We start from the raw sequence: 17,125 nt of genomic DNA, 5'->3' as shown, positions 1-17,125 counted from the left end.
CGGAATTGGAGTTGTCGGAATTCCACAGGCGCATCGCAGAGAAGGCGAACCTCTAGGAAAGGTTCTGCAAAGTGGAATTCATTGAAGAAAATAGTAACAGCGTGATAGTAACTGTGACCCTGCTCTTCACCCCGCGGCGCTCTGATGTGAGAATCGGTCTCAAATAAACGTCTCCTGAAAATACCTGCTCCGTCGACATTTTTGCAGTTCCACTACCGTCAAGGCACATCTTATAGCACGCTTCTGGCATTCACCAGCACGAGCAAGCACATATTTTGTTCCTGTTTCTTTCTTTCTTTTTTTTTTTTTTGCCTTGTCTGGCGGCGCTTCTCATGGGGGCGATTCCATGTCGAGAAATCGCTTTTTAATAAAGCTGGTGAAAAGCGCTTTTCGGCGAAGTAGGGAGTGTCGGTCAAAAGCAGCGGCGAGAAACAGACGAAATTAGTTTTCAGTGAGTGCTAGTTTTTTTTTTTCTTTTTTTTTCATTTCTTTTAGACCAAAATTGCTCTAAGTTAAGGAAAAAATGGGAAATTAGAAATGTGAAATTGCTACAAAAACAAGATGTGTTTAACTTAATTAATTCCTGATTACTGATTATTATTAATAATGCATATTTAATTAATTATTGCTCATCAATAACTAATCAATTAATAATTACTACTTAATGACAGCTGCATAATTAATCAATCACTTCAGTCACCTTTCATCACTTCAGTCGCCAAAGTGTCCTCGCATTTTTTGCTTTCTCTTCCTGGGCCGTCTCTCCAGACCCTGGCTGCCAACCAGGGCAAGTTAGAGCTGGGCCCTCTACCTTTACACCAAAACAGTGATAACTGTGGCATGCCACGTAGAGGCCGTGTATTTGCAGCCCTTGCTGCCTACTTGCTGCTGGTCTACCACTAGTTTCAAAATAAAATCTGTCGCCTGAAAGATGCTTGCCCGCATTCTGCACCGTGGAGAGTTGCTGCGACTGTGAGCGTTCAGAAGGATCGAATGCTTTATCTTCCAGACCGGAAATGTCGCAGGAGAGCTGAATAGGCCGCAGCCACCCTTGCCGTCTTGTGAACTGACGCTAACGTGGCAGGTCGTTCGAGAAAACCTTGGCTGCAGTTTATTGGTAGAGCAACCATAACCTATCTCGCCTTCCTTCTGCCCGTATCGAGCGTAGGACACACTTTGGTGACAGCCACCTACGTACCTGATGTGAGGTGTCTCCATAAGCTGCACTTATTTTCCTGCCTTTCTCCTAAAGCTCTCCCTCTTCGCCGTCGGAGCCATGCCGCTAATGATTATTCTGAAGCTAAATTCCCAGCCTACAGCAACCCCCCCCCCTCCCCCCTCCCCCACACACACACTAAATCTGACACTTTTATGGGCTGCTTTTCAGGTTGGTTTTTCGCAAAAAGCACTGCAGTGGTTGGCTGAATAGTTTGTGGTAGACGCTCCTTTGGCGACGTCATAACTACCACCGCCTCCACCATGCACTGAAACCTGAGAAATGATCGACAGTCAGTGCACCCAGACAGCGTGCGCCATGTGCGTGCCGTCGCGACCGCGTCTCTAATGAGCTGGCGTAACTATGACTTTCACGTCTGCGTGCGGCGCTGCTGCCAACCCGTTTTTTGCGTCGCCGTCTTCACGACGCGCCTGACTACGCTGGGCGTGTCGGCGCATTTTCCTCGTGACTGCCGCTGGGACTGCGAGTGGGTCGACAGCGCAGGTGCTGAGAGAGGTGAGCTGATCTACACATATGGGCTATGCTTGTACTTTTTCGCGACATCTCACATTATTTCGCCAAACGGGCTGAATTAGCGATAATCCTCCCCGGAATGGGGCCTTATTTATAGGCCGGGTTGCAGATGACTATACTTCGTGCCAAACTGGCTACTTTACAACCCTGTCTGGAGATGGAAATTTCAGTTGGCTCCCTAGCTACTTTCTGGACAATTCGAATGTTTCTTTTGTCGCATTTACTAGCCACTTTTTGATGAACGGAGGTACTTACAGTAGCAAACAAATATAGACGACCCATTATTTCCCAGAATTGCTGCCGTGGTAGACGACGCGCGTGCGTCGTCCCCGCCATCGGGGATGGTGTGCACCGGTAGAATCTTGGGCTTGCCTAGGAAGTCTACATTCGCGCACGGCACGCATGCAGTCTCTGTACTTGATGTTGACGCTGTGCACCATCTGGGGAGCACAGCACATCGATAGTACTTCCTCCGCGAGGATCACGCATGCTAAGCCTAGTGACAGCATCAAGCGGTTGCCGTAAAGTGGCAGCCACCAAGAAATTTTGTCAGGCCATATAATTATATGCCGAGCGCTTTATTCGGGCCATGGTGAGGGGTAGGATTCAAAACATTGTGTAGCCATCATTTTTCCCATTGCAGGTATGTGAAGCTTTCCCTACTGCCTTCTATTCATTTATGTTTATGAAAAGCAATGTGTACAAAGGCAACATGACTGCCCAAAAGCGGTGCATGCACTTGCTCAAACGTGTCTGCGTTTCTGGTACGCAGCGGCGTCGTGCAAAAACACCTGCGGTTGATGCAATTTTTTCTACCTGGTGCAGCACGCACGGCAAATTCTGTCCTTGCCAGTTTATTTCACTTTGTTCCCTGAGCTCGTGTTTTCCTGTAAGAATTAAACGAAAAGCAGAGGTGTACAGCAAAATGAAGATGAACCCCATTACGAAAATTCTCTCAAATTCGATCGGCGGATCTACGAACACGCAGCTTTAACGTTCAACGTTCCAATTGATTATTGGCTAGACTGCGCTAAAATTACTGTTGCAAGTACACTATCTGTTCTAGATAAGCTGTGTGATGCCACACTGAATATTAATGATTTATTCATTTGCTTGCAACGCACTCGTGGCCCAAGACTTCAGTACGGCCAAACTTGGGCGCTCTTTATGCTGTTCTTTTTTTCTTTTTTTGCTACAAATTTGGCGCTAGGATCTAATGGCTTGGCTACTGTAAGCTTTAGTTCTGGCTATTTTTAGCATCTACCTAACATCAACTCTATTACAAGTCAGATTGACGTCTGTTTTGTGTTTCAGGTGTGAGAACTCTGTCGAATAGCTGGCATTTTTGTGCGACGAGACGATTATTCAGGACTTGTCGTCTGCATGTCCAGACTACTGTGACGAGAGTCAATCGCTGTGCTGTGCAACGGTGTGTCTCGAACCTCGCCCATTGACGAAGACTAGTGCTCTAGTTACACGGACAGCTTATCTGTGATTGAGCTTAACCGTGGTTACCAAACTTTAACACTGATTAACACGAACCGTGGTTTGCTTCTGTTACACAGCTTGCCACCGTTCTCGGTTAAGGCAATATTGCCCCTCTTGGGTACACTAAACGAGACTGCTTTTGCGAACTTACTTATTTATTCAAATACCTGACGTGTTCCAAACATGGAACATTGTGTGAGTTGGAGGGTTTACAGTATATTTGGTAACAAATGATAAGTTGTCTCAAAATACAGAAGTGAACAGTAGTATACATTTCTAACTGCAAGCAACTATCAAAGCGTTCATGAAAAAACGTTAGTTAAACGCGAATAATTATAAAATTATACAGTGGTTAGAGACATTGGCGAAATTATCTTGCACCCAGTGAACCCAATATACAAGAACTATTCGACTGTAAGAAGATGCTCTTTTTTATTCCTAGTGGGCCACGTATGTTAGCAATACGTTGTGGAAAACTATTCCAACACTTTATAGCCCGTGGCAAAGCACAAAAGGTAAATGCATGTGTTCAGCCGAATAGACGTAGAATTATTATTAGGTGGTGGGAGGTGCAAATCGGTCGTGTAAGTGCCGCTATTGATGCTTAATGGCTCTAGATTAGCCTGTTCAGTAAGCAAAGGATCGCGATATCTTTAAGTGATTGTAAACTTGTGAGCGACAAGGACAACTTGATGTTAGTCACTCTATAACGACGGTTGTAATCATGAGAAAGAAAACGTGCTGCATGCTTTTGAACAGCATCTAGTGATTAGATTATATACTGCTGATGTGGTGACGAGATGGCAGACGCATATTGTAGTTAAGGGTGAACCAAAAGTTAAAAGTTAAATATTCGAGCTTATTTATAACGCTCTTTGTGGAGTGCAGTCCGACGGCACCCCAAGAGCGCGCTCAGTCAGCGTCCAATGACAGAACTTCCTCCACCGCCGTGAACACCACCTCGTCGGAAACGCCTCCCGCAAGTCGTCCGTGTCAATCGGCGAATCCCTGCGCCAGGTTCAGAGAAGCGTGCTAAAATTTGTTATCTTAAATACTAAACCGAATTTCAGAAATTAGTTCTTGTCGAGGATCGCTAATTCACACTGAGTGGCCGGTGGGAGCGATGACAACGGTATAGGCAAGTTCCGGCTCATAGCCAGCTACCGACGCTGCGACACGGCTCATCCGATGTACAGGTTGTTTCACACTTAGAGGGAAACCGGGAGCGTGTGGCTTCCTGGGAGTATGGGTGGGAAAGGCGAATGCGCTAGAAGCATATCTGGCTGCCCTTTCCGCGCATGTAGCTGGTGCCGCCCATTTTCGCCGGCTCAGCGAGGCAACGTTTCTGAAATCACGACGGCTATGCACTCCCAATTTCCCTCTAAGTGTGAAACAGCCTGTACGCATAATTTTACGTTTGTAAGGCGTCGCAAAAATAAGTCATATCAACCGTTTATTATGAGAGAGTGGTATTAGCAATAAATTGGTTCCTTAACTAGATATTTAATATAGCGCGGACGAATTCCAAAGCGCTGTCTGCTATAACTTCGATCTGAAACAGTCTTAGTGGCAGCCATGGAGTAGCGCACGGCCAGAGCGCCGTCGTCCGCCACGCTCACGCGCGGGAGCGTCGCGGCATACTCGTAGCATCCGGTGCTGCAAACGTTGCGAACTTGTTGACTTTTATGATGCAGCTGATATCAAATATACTATAACGTTCCGCTCAACAACACGCCACGCAAATCATGCATGCAAGGACGGGCTGCAGTAGATTCGTTGTTGCTGCGCGCTCGAAGCCTGTGTAAAAGCGCCGTCAGACGACACTCTCGGCACTTTATTGTTTCTTGAACCGTGCTGTGTGAAAGTGTACTTTCTTGAAGCTGGGGCGTTTTTCGCTCTTGGGCGCCGAAGCGCATCCTCCATCGGCCACAAACTCGGCCATGACCTCGATTAACGACACGAACCGTGGCCGCCAAGCTTGGTTCTTGATAGCCGCGTGTCTCATAGCCTGAGTCGATTTCGGTCTGCGCTTGCGGATTGCACAGCAAGACGGACACAGTTCCATTAAACGACAGTTGGGGAACTTAACTAAAATTTTTATTTCAATGCCTAAGATTATATGCGAAATTGAAGGGCATTGAAATTGTTTCATTTCAAAAGCTAAGTGTCCCAGCATTATACACCTACAAACGACGGAAGCACGGTGGGGCTTCCCATGCGAATGCGTTATGAAATGAGAGGGTCTCTTAGATGTTTTTTAAGAGGAAAATAACGAAAGCTATACCCTTCCTCTCCTATCATTTGCTTCTCATTATTTGCCGTTTATCGGCGTTCGTTGCAGTGCTACATATATGATTGGTTTACAGGAAAGGAAAGGCGCAGTATCTGTCACACTTTCTCCGACAATCAGTGTGCTTTCGGACACCATCGCTCCTGTCGCGCATTCAAGTGTGGGATTGCAGATGGTGAGAACGTTCGACAAGATGAGACTTCTGGTTGGTCGCTTCTAATTTGGCGGCTGGTGACGTCACTTCTCTGTCGACCAATCAGGCGCGCCGCTCGCGCGGACGTCTTTTGTCGCAGGCAGTATGAGCCATTAAAGGCTTTCGTCTTAAAATGCGGAGCGAAGGGTATCCGAAGGCAAAGCACCAACGCCGAGTCTTACTTCCGGCCAACGACCGCTTAAAACCTTTTATAATCATCCCGAGTAAAAAATTTCGACCCCTATGCTGTATTTATCCCGCGGGCGGGTTCAAAATTTCCGCCGCCATTTTCTCCGAAATTAGCAGTGCAATGTGTGCGGTTCATTGCATCCGCCAACACTTGACACTCAACCACTGCCTTTATAAAAACACCACTCACCAGCTATAAACGTTGAAGCGCCTATCTTCGGAGCTATGTCGCTAGTTCTTTCAGTAAGCCTTCAGAGCGACGGAATCCAGGCACGTGCTCTCAAAACCCCTTATATATCTTCCTTTTTTTTTTTTTTTTAATGCGTACTGCTCAGATATTGTGACCATTTTGTAGAATTCAGGAGATGCATATTACTTAAAGTAGCAGTAGGGCGCTATTTTCTGGGGTTTGTACGCGTGCTATAGAAGCCGCCTGTGCAGGCGTATAGTTACACGTTCCGCAACGACCTGCAGACGCCGTATACCAGGGTGGTATCTCTCCGGTTGTTGCACCTGTGAATTCCCAGCGGGCGTATGAAACGTTTCTGGAAATCGACATTTAGAACGTGAAATTGGCAACGCGAACGTCGATTATTCTTATATCGAGATGATCAGGGACTATACACCGTATGGCTGCGGTCTCGCTGCTTGATGAAGCCCGAAGAGTACGATGAGCCAGAAGAGTCAAACATTGAGGCCCAGCGAGCGCACCGACAGCCGTACATACTATAATCTAGGTTGTTGTGTGTCAAACAATCTTTTCTGAAACACACTTTCTCTTTCAAGGAACCACAGTCGTCCATCGCTTCCTCCGTCGAAAATCAGTCGCTGCGTCGAGATAAGGAAGGGGGGGCGTAGTTGAAATAGGGTTACTTGCATGAAGTAAGCAGCGCAAGTAGCGGGGCGACTGTTTGGGAGCATTAGTAAACAACATGCAGCAATTTTTGTGCGATGCATCGCTGCTATGCAGTTGCTCCCTCAAAACGGGTCTTTAGCATTTCCCCTCTGGTTGCATGACCTTTGTTAGGAAATTGCCCTCATTGTTATGGAAATGGTGCCGATGCTGAATTTTGATAATCTAGAGCTTTGCTCAATTCCCGTTATACAAGCGCATGCTGGCATGAAAATTCCATTAAGCGACGCATTTATTTTGCTGCGAGTTCAGTACGCGAATGTGCAGCCTGAGGGAAGTTTAGTTATGCACTGCAAATTCGGAATATGTTTCAAATTTAGTTTCGTTCGGCGTCTCATCTCTAGGTGATTTTCCGGCCGACGTTATTTGAATTTGAATACAAATATTCAAAATTATGAGAGTACTCACCAAGTGACGCTCCACACGGAAAATGCAGATATCAAAAACGTTTCCGCTTATTCATCCTTTATTTTCGGTGTGATTACCCGAACGCAGCATCTTCTACAGAGCGCGTTTTCTTTTTCAACATAGTTTCTTCTTCTCATAGCTCACATGCAATTTTCATGTATATCAGGTTCCCTTTTTGCCGGTGTGACTGTCGAGCTCCTTGCGCTTTCTAAGAGTTATGTACGTCTGAACATTAGGTTTCAGCCACTAGCTGTCAACGACATGCTCAGGATTACGGTAGAATGAAGTGAAAAATATGGCCACATAATCTTAAAGAAAACTGAGAGAGGGCTTCAGTCTCAGTCCGCAAGCCAACGTTTTGACAGGAGGACTACTTTTCGTCTGGGCGCCTAGAGAGGAAGACGAGCTCTCTTGTCGAAACATTGGCTTGCGGACTCAGGATCCCTGTGAACCGTTCTTCGTTATTGTATATATATATATATATATATATATATATATATATATATATATATATATATATATATATATATTGTCACATGGTGGTGACCAGGGTCGATGACACAAATGAAGAGTCGATGATTGCACTGAAGAAACTCTTTATTGGGCTGACTTGCGCCCGCAGAAGAACTAAGCAACTCGGCGGCGGCGATAGCAACAAACGTGCTCGTCGATCGTCGAACAAAGAATGCCCGTCACACTCGTCAACGCTCAATTTAAAGGCTGCTCGGAACAATCTAGATAACGTCGCAAACTGCTACTAGCACAACCTGGAACATTGTAGAAACATACGGAAGTGATCGGAATCTTTGAGGCAGATCTCGGCGCATCGTTCGCGACAAAGAAAATGATAATGCGTCGTATCGCGACAACGAGCATGAACAAACACGGGATACAGAATTGATACGCGTGCCAGAATCACAGTGATAAGGCCGCATGCCGGCGGCTGTTAAAAAACAATTACGTTTTGTAGGTTTCGCGGCAATATGCTGAGTATTAGCAACGCAGCGAAGTTTGTTTCGCAGCTGCTGTAGACGAAATCGTCCCAACAAAACATCAGACCCGAAAGACTTTTCTCTAAAGCTACGACACACAGATCCTATCCTTCAGTGCTTGCCACCATTCGCAAATGTATGACATATTTCCTTTCCCGCACTGCACCAATATTGAAACTGTGAGGAACACAGACTTCAGTACGATATGAGGCATCAGATGGTGGAATTAGCAGTCATGTGTGAATGTGTATCACATGTGGTACATAAATTACATATACCATGCCATTGTCATGGGAGTCATTTTAGTTTGAGTCATGAGTCACAGTCATGATGAGAATTATGATCTAGGAGTCATGACTAAAGACATTGTGAGGGTTTGTGTTTCTTCTTACAAAAGTCATCATTTGTGGGTCACAAAAAGTGCTGAGTCATGGGTAGAAAAATTGGTGGATAAAAGTGCCTAGTCATTGGTCAGAAATAGCAGGTTACTATGAGAATGCAGTAAAGTTGCATGATAATGTCACGTCGCAAGGTCACGTGACATCAAGTTGCATGAGAATGTCACATGGCTATGAGAACGCTGCGATGTCCCGGTTATAGGGCTCTTTTCGGGTGGAGAGCAGGAATCACGCAATGGGGCCAGTAACAGATTTAATCAGAGCTGGATGCCCCCGCTCACCCGACGGTTTTGAAGCTGCAACAGCGCACGTGTGGCCGTCATTAGCGCGTCGTCCCCACATTCCAGCGTTTCGTTCAGCGACCCATCTCGTATCCGGTTTTCGGACAAAAGGCAACGCGAGCAGGCAAAACTGCGGCAAAAGGCAACACGAGCAGGCAAATTGTTCCCGGAACCACGCGCAACCCGTATCCCAAGTTGCGGCACAGGCAATTTAGCTATCACAACGCCACGCGATAGGAGTGACGCCGTACCACTAATCCCATACTTGCAGGAGTACTGCAACGAACGCACGCAAAGGAAAAGAAAATTCCACTGTGCGACACGAGCCCTGTCATTGCTAGCAAAAGCTATGCAAGGTTCGCACTATACACCGAGCGCAGTAGCAACGCACTTCTCCAATGCTGTTCTGCAGTACTCCCAAAGTTTTTCCATCTTTGGAACGCCAGCTTTCGTTGCAGGGCAAAAATAGGTCACCTAGTATTTTATGCAGTATCCCTGTAAAGCAGTGCTGTCACAACATCTGCTAGGAGAGGCGAAATTCGTCAAAACGGAAGACTACGGTGTGGTTAGCTTTTTGGTTGCGCGACAAGCACTGGAGGTCAGTTTGTCATTTGCCTGTTACGGACGCTTTCCATCTAACCCCAAATTGGGGGCTGTTTCGGGAATTTCGTATTACGAGCTAGCGCTAATCCAAACAGCTACGTCTAGTATCAGCTCACGCGCAACGACGAGATGGTACCACACGCTTGTGGGGCGGAGAAGCACGTGCCTTACCCCCTTCGGTCAAACCCTAAACCCCGGTTCAGCTACACTGTACGCGTGCAGGAAAAAGAGACGACTTGCGTTCGCTCCACTGAAGCTGCACTGTGTGAACTAAACTGAGCTCAGTCAAGAACTTTTCTCGACAGGTATACCTCAACACCAGATGTGTTTCATAGATTGTGACGGCGCTGTCTTTTCCCGTTCCAGGTGCTCGGAAGCGTCACCCCTTCTTCAGTCACCAGAAGGAACATGCCCGTTTTGCCAGCCTGGCAATTCCGTTGGTCGTGCCGAAGTGCCAGCCTCGGCCAAGGCCGGAGACGACGCCTGGCGGAGTTCTGACGAGAGCGGTGGACCCGACCAAACACCACTCTGCGCGTTGCCTTCGATTCGAAACTCGGGTGTCGTAGTAGCGAACTGCGATGGACTTGGCGCCAAACAATTCCGAAGCTGCTCCAACAGCCAACAAAGTCTGGCTGCTTCACTCCAAACCACGATGGCTGCGGCTGCCGCGTCCTGTTTTGATGCGGCTAACAAGGACTCCTTTAATGCTTGCCAGATAACCCTTCAGCCGAGCTGCGACTCCTCTTCGGATAACACCAGAACGAGCGACTCTCTGCCATCTCGGCAGGCGTCGTGGGGCGCGGCTGCACAGGAGAGCCTCGCGCCTTGTGCCTTAGTTTCCCCGCACCACCCAGAATCATCACATCAGAAAAGTGAAGACCTGAACGGGCTTTCCACCGGAGACATTCGACAGTGCGCGACTGGGCTCGGGAGTACAGGCGACCCGACTGACCTCAGAACGGACGATGACTCAAGCAGGTGACAGCTTCACGTGGCTGTTTCTTTACCATGTGTGTCTCCCCGAAAAAGCCCTTAGCGGCTGTTTTGCAATTGACTGCGAAGCATCGCAGGATAGTCTTATTCGAATTCCAGAGTACCTTCAGCTAAACACGCGCACACGCTCACACACACATGCACGCACGCGCGCACACACACACACACGCACGCACAGACAGACAGACAGACAGTCACACAGGCGCGCGAGCGCGAGGCTGGCCATCCGTGCTGCTTGCATCAGCCGCCCGGACCGAGATGGTGCCCGCGCACACGCATGCACACATTCCCACCCAAAGATAGGAGCCTAATGGCTGCTTTGCAACTCTCAGCATATAATTATTTATTCGGCCCAAGTTTCCTGGATATGTGATGTTTTGTCCTAGATGGAAGAAAAAAGGTACGGAGCACGGCCAAATTAATGTCGCAGTATGACGGAAGCGTCGCATCAAATATGTGATTGAAGTGAACGATAGTTCAGGGAGAAGGAAATTTATCTGCCGAAGTTTTCAGAGCGCGCGTAAGTAATCGTTCCGTTTACTTTACAATAAATTCGCTAGCCCCAGAGGCAGCGTTGTGTTCATGACATCGCTGCATTAGCCCGTCTTCCTCGCTGTTTTGTCACTTCAGAAATAATGAACATGCACAGCTCCAGCACTCAATACCGCCAGCAAATAAATGAACTGCTTTTTTTTTTTTTTTTCTGCGAGAGCTGCAACTGTATGTCACTACATTTGCCACAAGAGGAGGCTTCTGGCATCTGACGTTTGGACCGAGATTGCTCACTCATGTGTGTCCACGCGTGGAGCGGAGCTCCGGGGAGTAGCCCCTACAAGGAGGCGAAAGAATACGCGCGTAACAGCAACCACAACAACCTAGCGACAACAACCGATTACCTCAATTCCAAGTCTTCGCCTGATATGCAAGTAGCATAGAAAAGGTGGCACTAATCTCCTGCTAGACGAACAGTGCATGGATGGAATTTGCCAAAGTTTCTATTTCGGCAGGCCCGCCTGCGATGGCGACCAGCCTTTGGCGGCGAAGATTGTGCGCGGCCCCGAGAGCATCGCGGCGGTCATCGGAAGCCACGTCCGCCTCGGCGTCCGCTTCGTTGGCACTCCGGCCCCGAGGGTCACCTGGACCAAGGGGGTGAGTGAATGTGCGCGTCGCCTGGCCAAGAGCCCCGAGTCGAGAGCACCAACCGCATCAGCTCATCTTGTATGGGTTATTCGAGCGACATTTTCAATACTCGCTTCCAGTATTCACGCATGGTTATAATGGCCTCGCAAAACTCCAGGGCCCCGTGTAGCATTTGCGATCAGCCTGTCAGCCTGGCCGCACAGGCTAACCAAGAGAGTTCTACTTAAGTTGAGGACAACCCAGAGGGCTATGGAACGAAAAATGGTAGGGGTAACATTAAGAGATAGGAAGCATGCAGAGTGGGTCAGAGAAATAACTCAGGTTACCGACATTCTAGTGGAAATTAAGAAGAAGAAATGGGCATGGGCAGGACATGTAGTGCGAAGAGAGGATAACCGATGGTCGCTTAGGGTAACAAACTGGATTCCAAGGGAAGGAAAGCGTAGCAGGGGGCGGCAGAACGTTAGGTGGTCGGATGAGGTTAAGAAGTTCGCAGGGGTCAAGTGGATGCAGCTAGCACAGAACCGGGTTAAGTGGAGAAATATGGGAGAGGCCTTCGCCCTGCAGTGGGTATAGTCAGGCTGATGATGATGATGATGATGTCAGCCTCGCATAAGTGTACAAGTGTACAGCACGGCTTTTCATTTGGGCGGGGAAATCAATTTACGCCCCTTCCCCCCCCCCCCCCCCCCCCGCCAGTGGTAGGCAAAGGAAAGACGCTTGCGCAACGCGTTGGATGAAGCCATAAACTGCATGAACCAGCTGGCTCTGTTAGCCTTCCTATTGTTATCCGCGAATTTATCCAAGCGCACCACGGATTTAATGACTCTGTCGGTGTTGGAAGCTTCAACGCCGCCGCTCTCGTCGTTTTAAAAGGCATCTCGATATTTATCGCCACCGCAGTGCAAAGCAGCGCGTTCCACTCTGCGTACGCATCTAAGCTTTACTCTTCTCTCGCACATGTTACAACCGCTTTTCTGGGAAGGGAACAAAGCCCGCTAACGTGCGCTGGAAAGGACATACCAGCCACGCTGGCATTTTTTTTTTCCACCTTAGCACGATAGAAGTTTTTTGTTTCAGTGCGCACATTCAGGTACACGGAGCAAGCTTTTCCATTCAAATTACAATCGTGCCTCCTGTATTATAGGTAAGAAAATATTTGTCTTAGTGAAAGCACACTGGTGTCCACTACCAGTTTGCATGCACATATACCACAACTGCCAGTTACAATTATGTTGCGCGTAAAAAATGTAAGAGGTAAATAGCGTGCTCAGTTTACTTTTGTCCGCACCGGTACACATACATTTGCTTGCAATAAAGTAAGGTTCCATAAACGTCGAAATAACACCTTTCCATCTTTTAGCTGTGGGTCAACGCGCACTCTCCCTGTACACCGTACTCTAGCTGTCCCGATTTGCTTAGTGGGTAGAGGAACTTCCCAGGACAGGCGCAGGTCCCGGGTTCGAACCCCGGCCTAGGTTGAAATTCTTTGAAAGCTTGCCTTTGTGGCTGTATGACTGCGCTTAGGTGGGTGTTAATGAATAATTACATCCTTATTACATATCTACTGCACCTTGGCGGATTCCCCTGAAGATTGGACCAACATTGAAGTAATTTGTGCGTCTTAGCTGTTTAGCAGGCCATTCTCAGCTGCCACATGCGCAGTAAATAAAGGGCCGACGTAGCAGCTGAACGTATAGAGCACCTTCTGCCCAGATTTAACAATGCACTGATATTTCATATTTTCCCTAAGGAGGCGCCGAATTTCACCTCCAAGGATATGTAGGTATACATACATGTAATACCCATGTCACAGGGTCATTTTCGAAGGCGATTGAACCGATAGCCTTCGAGATTTTCAATCGCGATTGAACTCGAAGGAGTTGTGCCGCTGCTACAAGCCAAAACTCGAAGGATGTTGAAATAGTTCTGCTGTTTGGCGCCACTACGTTGCTTTCGGTTTTGTTTAATGAACTAAAATCTTTCTATAAATGCTAAATAAAATATAACGGTTACCTTTTTTTTTTATAACTGCAGGTTTTTGTTCTTATTAAAAAAACAACTTTTTTTTTAACGCATTGACGCTCATACAGCTGTGCTTTTCATTGTGCTTGCTTTTCTCAGCGGCGCATGGTTACCCTGGTAGAGAGTACAAAATTAGTACGTCTTAAATAAGGATCGATGCTATATTGCGCTCGCCAACATTTTACCGCGTAAATTAAAAATATCAAATAATAACGCTTGCGCGTGTTTTTGTAGCGTGGTTTTTTGGGCTTGTTGGTACATGATTTGGTACGTACGTGTTTTTGTATCGTAAACGCGCTGTGCACGAAAGTGCGCGTGGCGCTCCTCCAGTCAACGCTAGCTAGCAACTTTGATTGACGTTCGAAGGCCTTCGAGATCTCGATAGAGTTCTGAGCTGTTCCGTTGACTCGATAGACTATCGACTCAGTGGCCATTTAAAACGCCCGTGTGGCAGCGTTTGAAGGCCTTCGAGTCTATAGACAATTGGTTCGAAGGCCTTCGAAATGCCCTTGTGACAGCGGTATAAGATCTGCTTTCTGCCGCTGTGCTGGGCGCATTTGGCCTCGGCCGACGAATATACCAGACCTCCGAGAACGGCGCGCTGCCTCATTCCCTCATAATAAGCAGAACACGCGGACCAGGTATTCTACAGAGCAGCAGCACCTTCTCCGAAATCCAAAAGCTTCTTAATGCATATATATATATATATTTTTTAATATGAGGTGTGCTGCTTCCCTTGTGTACAGGAATGTTCAATCAGTCGGTCGGGTCACGTCAACGTTTCATCATCATGAACATAAACGTTAAAGAACTAACGCTCAGACCCGTAGTCATGGCCAAGTTATGAGTCCAAAACAAAACGTGCATGTAATAAGTAGAAGCAATTTCCGCGAAACGAACAAAAACAGGCCTGCATATTTAAAAAAAATTTCATGAGAAAAAATAACAGAAGTAACACTTACAGATTCAGGTAACGGAACAAAATTCACAAATGACTGAATGTTATACACAGTGCACCAGCAACGATGCAAATCATCATCATCATCATCATCAGCCTGACTATAGCCACTGCAGGGCGAAGGCCTCTCCCATATTTCTCCACTTAACAACGATGCAAATGCTAGACTCAAAGTGAATCTAGCAAGGAGAACACGTTTCAGCGTTTAAAATAAAATCACAATTTTTCTAGAAGTTTGTCTCGAAGCCTTAAATAAACTGAAATTTAATTCCAAATCTTCGCAACAACATACTGCATGAGCCATAAATTTTAGTCCGGGGGAAATTGAAATTTTCAAACGTGAAATAGCTATGTCTGAAAGAGCTGTAAGGTTATAGAAATGTGTGGTTGTTTATAATTGCAGTATCTATGCAATGTGCCATTTCATCGCCCTGCAAACCACTGAATTGTAAGTTTCATTACAGGCTTAGATTTTTTAAGCTTCAAAACGCCCATTATTCTTGTTGCTTGCATTCGTAAGCGTCTAATGGGGCCAAGATATAAGTTGACAGCTTGACCACAGGGTTCGATATAGTGCAACCGATGGGTACTAATAAATAGAGAGTTCACCGCGTATTAGTGTCAAATGAACGAAAGCTTCTGGAAGAATTTAGCAATCGGAAGCTAGCTTTCAACAGACAGCATTACTTTGACTTTTCTAAAGTGAACTGGTTGTCAAATACAACAACCAGGTATGTAAAACATTTAAGTTTAAGCTCTTAAGCATGTTGCTTTTAAGAGCCGGCTTAATTACAGTGCAGTTTATTGACTTTTCAGCTTGTTACGGAATGACTATTTAATTTCCTCACTACTAATGCCTAATTTGTTTGCAAAAAACTAACCTGCGAGGTTAACTAACTATGCTTCTAATTTATCTTGAAGTTCGACCTCGTTATCAGTAGTGATAATGTTCGACAGTTATCATCAGTGCATTTTAGCGCTTTTAAAGTGCCCGTCCTCTGCGGCAAGCCTGTAGCATGCAGGTGCGATATGCAGCTGGAATGGTAACGGTACGCCTGCTTCCTCTCGAAAAACACTCAGCCAGCTATGTGTGGCCGCCAGGGTTATGCACGCATTCTCTGCCGTTTCTTCTTATAACCGACAAATAGCAATTGACGAACGTAGAAATCGCAGCAGAAACGATCGCAATCCGCACGTCACCCGAGAGTAATCGGCACGCAGTTGTTTACTCAGGTGTGCTGTCGAACGAAATAGTTTAGAGCACGAATGCGGTTTGCATACTTGAGATAAAAGCTGAGATTGAGATAAAAGCTGAGAAGAATTTGTTCCTTTTATGCGGCGTTTGCAGGCAACACCAGAAAAGCAGCGAAATGACCCTGCTTAACTGATAGTTTCTGCCCCATCGTTATCGGCGGAACAGAAGAGCGACCCATAAGGACTAGAAAGCGCATGCGCATTTTCATCGCAGCGGCTGGTTTGCAGGGCAAAGCGGTGCTACCAAATCAGCGCGTGGACGTGTCTAGCGGTCAGCCCTCGTCCTGCGAGCTTCGCATCCGAGACGCGTGCTGCGACGACAGCGGCAAGTACCAGGTGGTCGTGGAGAACAGCCTCGGCAGTGACTCCGCCTTCGCCTCCGTCAAGGTGGAAGGCAAGTGCATGCACGTTTGTGTACCGCTTGCCCAGGGCACCTTTTGTTGTCGCGAGCAGATTGAGAAGCCAAATCAAGCCATATGTGGACAAAGAAGGCGCGCAGACAGCTTAGTAAAATTTTTAGGGCCATGGACTCTTTACAGATAGCAGTAGTTTGACCGGTGGCCCTTACTATGTCAACAGGTCGTCCCTGTTGTCAGCAAAGATTATCCATGTTGGTTCACTTGCGTGTGCTAACCGCCGCCTATTTTGAAACCGGCGCGTTGGCGCAATGTGGTCATTTAACGAAATACTACAGCATCTCGTCACCTTGAAGTGAAAGCAATGCATTCAATTTCGAAATCACTTCCGTAAACAGCGTGCGTCAGAGCTTTGACTTTTGCTTACGACACCCATAAAGTCGGTTCTGCGCCCAACCGCATGCTGCCTTCAGTTGTGCCCTCCGATGCCCTTGTTTTGACTCTTGTCTCATAATTAATCATTACGTCACTTTCAAACAAAACTGAATAGTAGATTCTTCAATACGCTTTTTTTTTTTTTTCTGAAGAGTGTCGACTCTTTTTGTGTCCCAAGTAGGCCCACACCATTCCACTTTGTCTGCTCCTTCCAACACTGGATATTACTAGTGTATTGCAGCGAAATATAAGGGGGCTGCAAACTTTCCGCGTGTATGGTTCCGGCTGGTGTCAATTTCTCATTGTATATAACATACATCAGCGAGTCAACATGGACGTTAGGTCGCAATAGGGACTCTAACAGATGACGTATGTGCCTCCAGCTGTATGCCTTCAAACCAAGATTTCGGCGATCACGGCTCCCAGATGCCGCGTGAAGCATGGCAGTCCACGAGGAAT

At 46.9% G+C, this 17,125-nt stretch overlaps 1 protein-coding gene across 8 annotated transcripts in view; it reads left to right on the top strand.

Annotated features, from left to right (window-relative positions):
- Positions 1–17,125, top strand: part of LOC146206691 (myosin light chain kinase, smooth muscle-like) — a 213,794-nt gene that overhangs the window by 130,790 nt on the left and 65,879 nt on the right. For 7 of the 8 annotated variants that reach the window (XM_084591493.1, XM_084591492.1, XM_084591486.1 and 4 more), the window contains 3 exons: positions 9,872–10,483; positions 11,506–11,647; positions 16,104–16,269. In XM_084591493.1, the coding sequence (XP_084447619.1) occupies positions 10,158–10,483; positions 11,506–11,647; positions 16,104–16,269 (634 nt within the window). In that variant the 5' untranslated portion in view covers positions 9,872–10,157. Of the gene's footprint in view, positions 1–9,271; positions 9,811–9,871; positions 10,484–11,505; positions 11,648–16,103; positions 16,270–17,125 lie in introns of those variants that run through there. The other variant, XM_084591491.1, reaches the window with a different exon arrangement.

This window comes from Amblyomma maculatum, chromosome 1, assembly GCF_055883805.1.
Source record: "Amblyomma maculatum isolate TAMU_Amacu chromosome 1, ASM5588380v1, whole genome shotgun sequence".
Taxonomy (NCBI): domain Eukaryota; kingdom Metazoa; phylum Arthropoda; class Arachnida; order Ixodida; family Ixodidae; genus Amblyomma; species Amblyomma maculatum.
The sequence above is the reverse complement of the archived record's forward strand: the minus strand, read 5'-3'. Positions and strand labels throughout refer to the sequence as shown.